Raw genomic sequence first — 2,118 nt, 5'->3', positions numbered from 1 at the left:
TGAGCCAGGGTAACACAGTCTGGCTCCTTGTCCCCCTCTATTGGTTCGGCCACAAATGGTGGTTTATAAGACAATGGGCCCTGTCCCCAGCTTGTGGCAATGGATATACAGCCCCATTGGAGGCAGTAGGTCAGATGCACCGATGCTGAAAATTGCTTTAGCGCCACCAGAGTCAATGGAACTACACTGATGTGTTGCAGATCTACCCGAAATCTCTTCTCACCTACCCCAGTCTTACACCAGTCTGACTCCTTTGGTTCCAACAAAGCCACTCCTGATTTATGCACACAAGCAAGACAACTCCAATCATTGTTTTCAGTGGCCATGGAATGGGTGCATGTGGCTAAGCAGTGTAATGGATATTGTTTTGGCACAGAATGAAAGTCTGATTCCTCTTGTTCACACAATTTACACCCATTTACCTCCACAACTTTACCAGATTTTCTCCTGGTGTAAATCACTGCAGCGTCAGTGACATCAATGGAGTTAATCTGGATTTGCCTTGGTGCAACTGAGATCAGAATCAGACCTGTTTGTGTTCAAGCTGTGTGGTCATGGAAATAACTGACATTAATGAACAGATACTATGTGAGCAAACTTTAATTAGATAAAGACAAGAAAATTAATTCTTGGTGAATTACCTACACTCAGTCAGTCTTCTCAGGGCAGCTTTCATCTCCTTGTTCCTCAGGCTGTAGACAATTGGATTCATGATTGGTGGCAATACGGAATAGAGAACTGCCACCACAAGATCTAGAGCAGATGGGGAACTGGAGGTGGGTTTTAGGTAGGCAAAGGACCCAGTGAAAACAACCAAGGAGACCACAGTGAGGTGAGGAAGGCAGGTGGAGAAGGCTTTATGCCGGCCCTGCTCAGAGGGGACTCTGAGCACTGATTTGAAGATCTGGACATATGACACCATCATAAAAACAAAGCAGCCTAAGACTAAACACGCACTGAATGCAAGAACCCCAACTTCACTCAGATATGAGTCAGAGCAGGAGAGCTTGAGTAGCTGGGGGATCTCACAGAAGAACTGATCCACTATGTTTCCTCCACAGAAGGTCAATGCAAACGTGTTTCCGGTGTGTAGTATAGAGTTGAGAATCCCACTGATCCAGGCACTAGCTGTCATTTGGACACAAGCTGTGCTGTTCATCATTCTCTCATAGTGCAGTGGTTGGCAGATGGCAACATATCGATCGTATGCCATGATGGTGAGAAGGGAAAAATCTGCTCCCAACAAGAAGGAGAGGAAAAAGACTTGGGCAACACATCCAGCATAGGAAATGGACTTGGTGTTCATGAGGGAGTTTGCCATGGATTTGGGAACGGTGACAGAGATGGAGCCAAGGTCTAGGATGGACAGATTCATCAGGAAGAAGTACATGGGGGTGTGAAGGTGGTGGTCAAAGGCTATGGCCATGAAGATAAGAAGATTCCACACCAGGGCTACAAGGTAAATCACAAGAAACACCACAAAGTGCAAAATCTGCAGCTCCTGAACATCAGAGAATCCGAGGAGAAGGAACTTGGTCACGGTGGTTAGGTTGGACATTTTCTTTCTCAGGAGATCGTGTGATGGTTGCAGAGAGAGAGAAAAGAGCAAAGGACAGGATTAGATCATTCAAATAACTCTCCTTTTGTGAAAACCACCTTAATTTCCTTGAGTCAGACCCTTAGCTTGTGAAGATTGGTGTAATATGGGAATGAGGATGGAGAAAACAGCCCCACTGACTCCAATGGAGTTACTCCTGTTTTACACTGGGGTGAGAGAAAATAGAATCATCTCAATGGACTCCACAGCGGTTACTCATAATTTACACCAGGGTTATAAAGTGCAGAAATTGGAACTATTGTTTGGAGAAATTTGTATACCTCTATTACCCAGAGGTGGGTGAACTCTGGATAACGGTGTATAAGTGTTACTATCCTCAGTTTTCCGAGGGGAATTTGGGGGTCTGTCTGGCCAGATTCTGCTGTCAGGGACATGCTGTGAATGTGGGGTAATTTCACTGCATGCCATGGAATTACTCCCACTTTATACTGCTCTAAACACAAGCAGCTTTTCTCCTAGAGGTGACCAAACCCAGCCATAAATACACAGAAACTCGAGTC

At 45.3% G+C, this 2,118-nt stretch overlaps 1 protein-coding gene across 1 annotated transcript; it reads right to left on the bottom strand.

Moving 5' to 3' along the window:
* Positions 1 to 637: 637 nt before the first annotated feature.
* On the bottom strand, positions 638 to 1,558 carry LOC128847268 (olfactory receptor 14A16-like). Its single transcript, XM_054046657.1, has one exon. The coding sequence runs from the start codon at positions 1,556 to 1,558 to the stop codon at positions 638 to 640; it is 921 nt and encodes a 306-aa protein (XP_053902632.1).
* Positions 1,559 to 2,118: the final 560 nt, after the last annotated feature.

This window comes from Malaclemys terrapin, chromosome 13, assembly GCF_027887155.1.
Source record: "Malaclemys terrapin pileata isolate rMalTer1 chromosome 13, rMalTer1.hap1, whole genome shotgun sequence".
NCBI classification, from domain to species: domain Eukaryota; kingdom Metazoa; phylum Chordata; order Testudines; family Emydidae; genus Malaclemys; species Malaclemys terrapin.
Note: the sequence above shows the minus strand (reverse complement) of the source record. Positions and strands in the feature narration are given on the sequence as shown.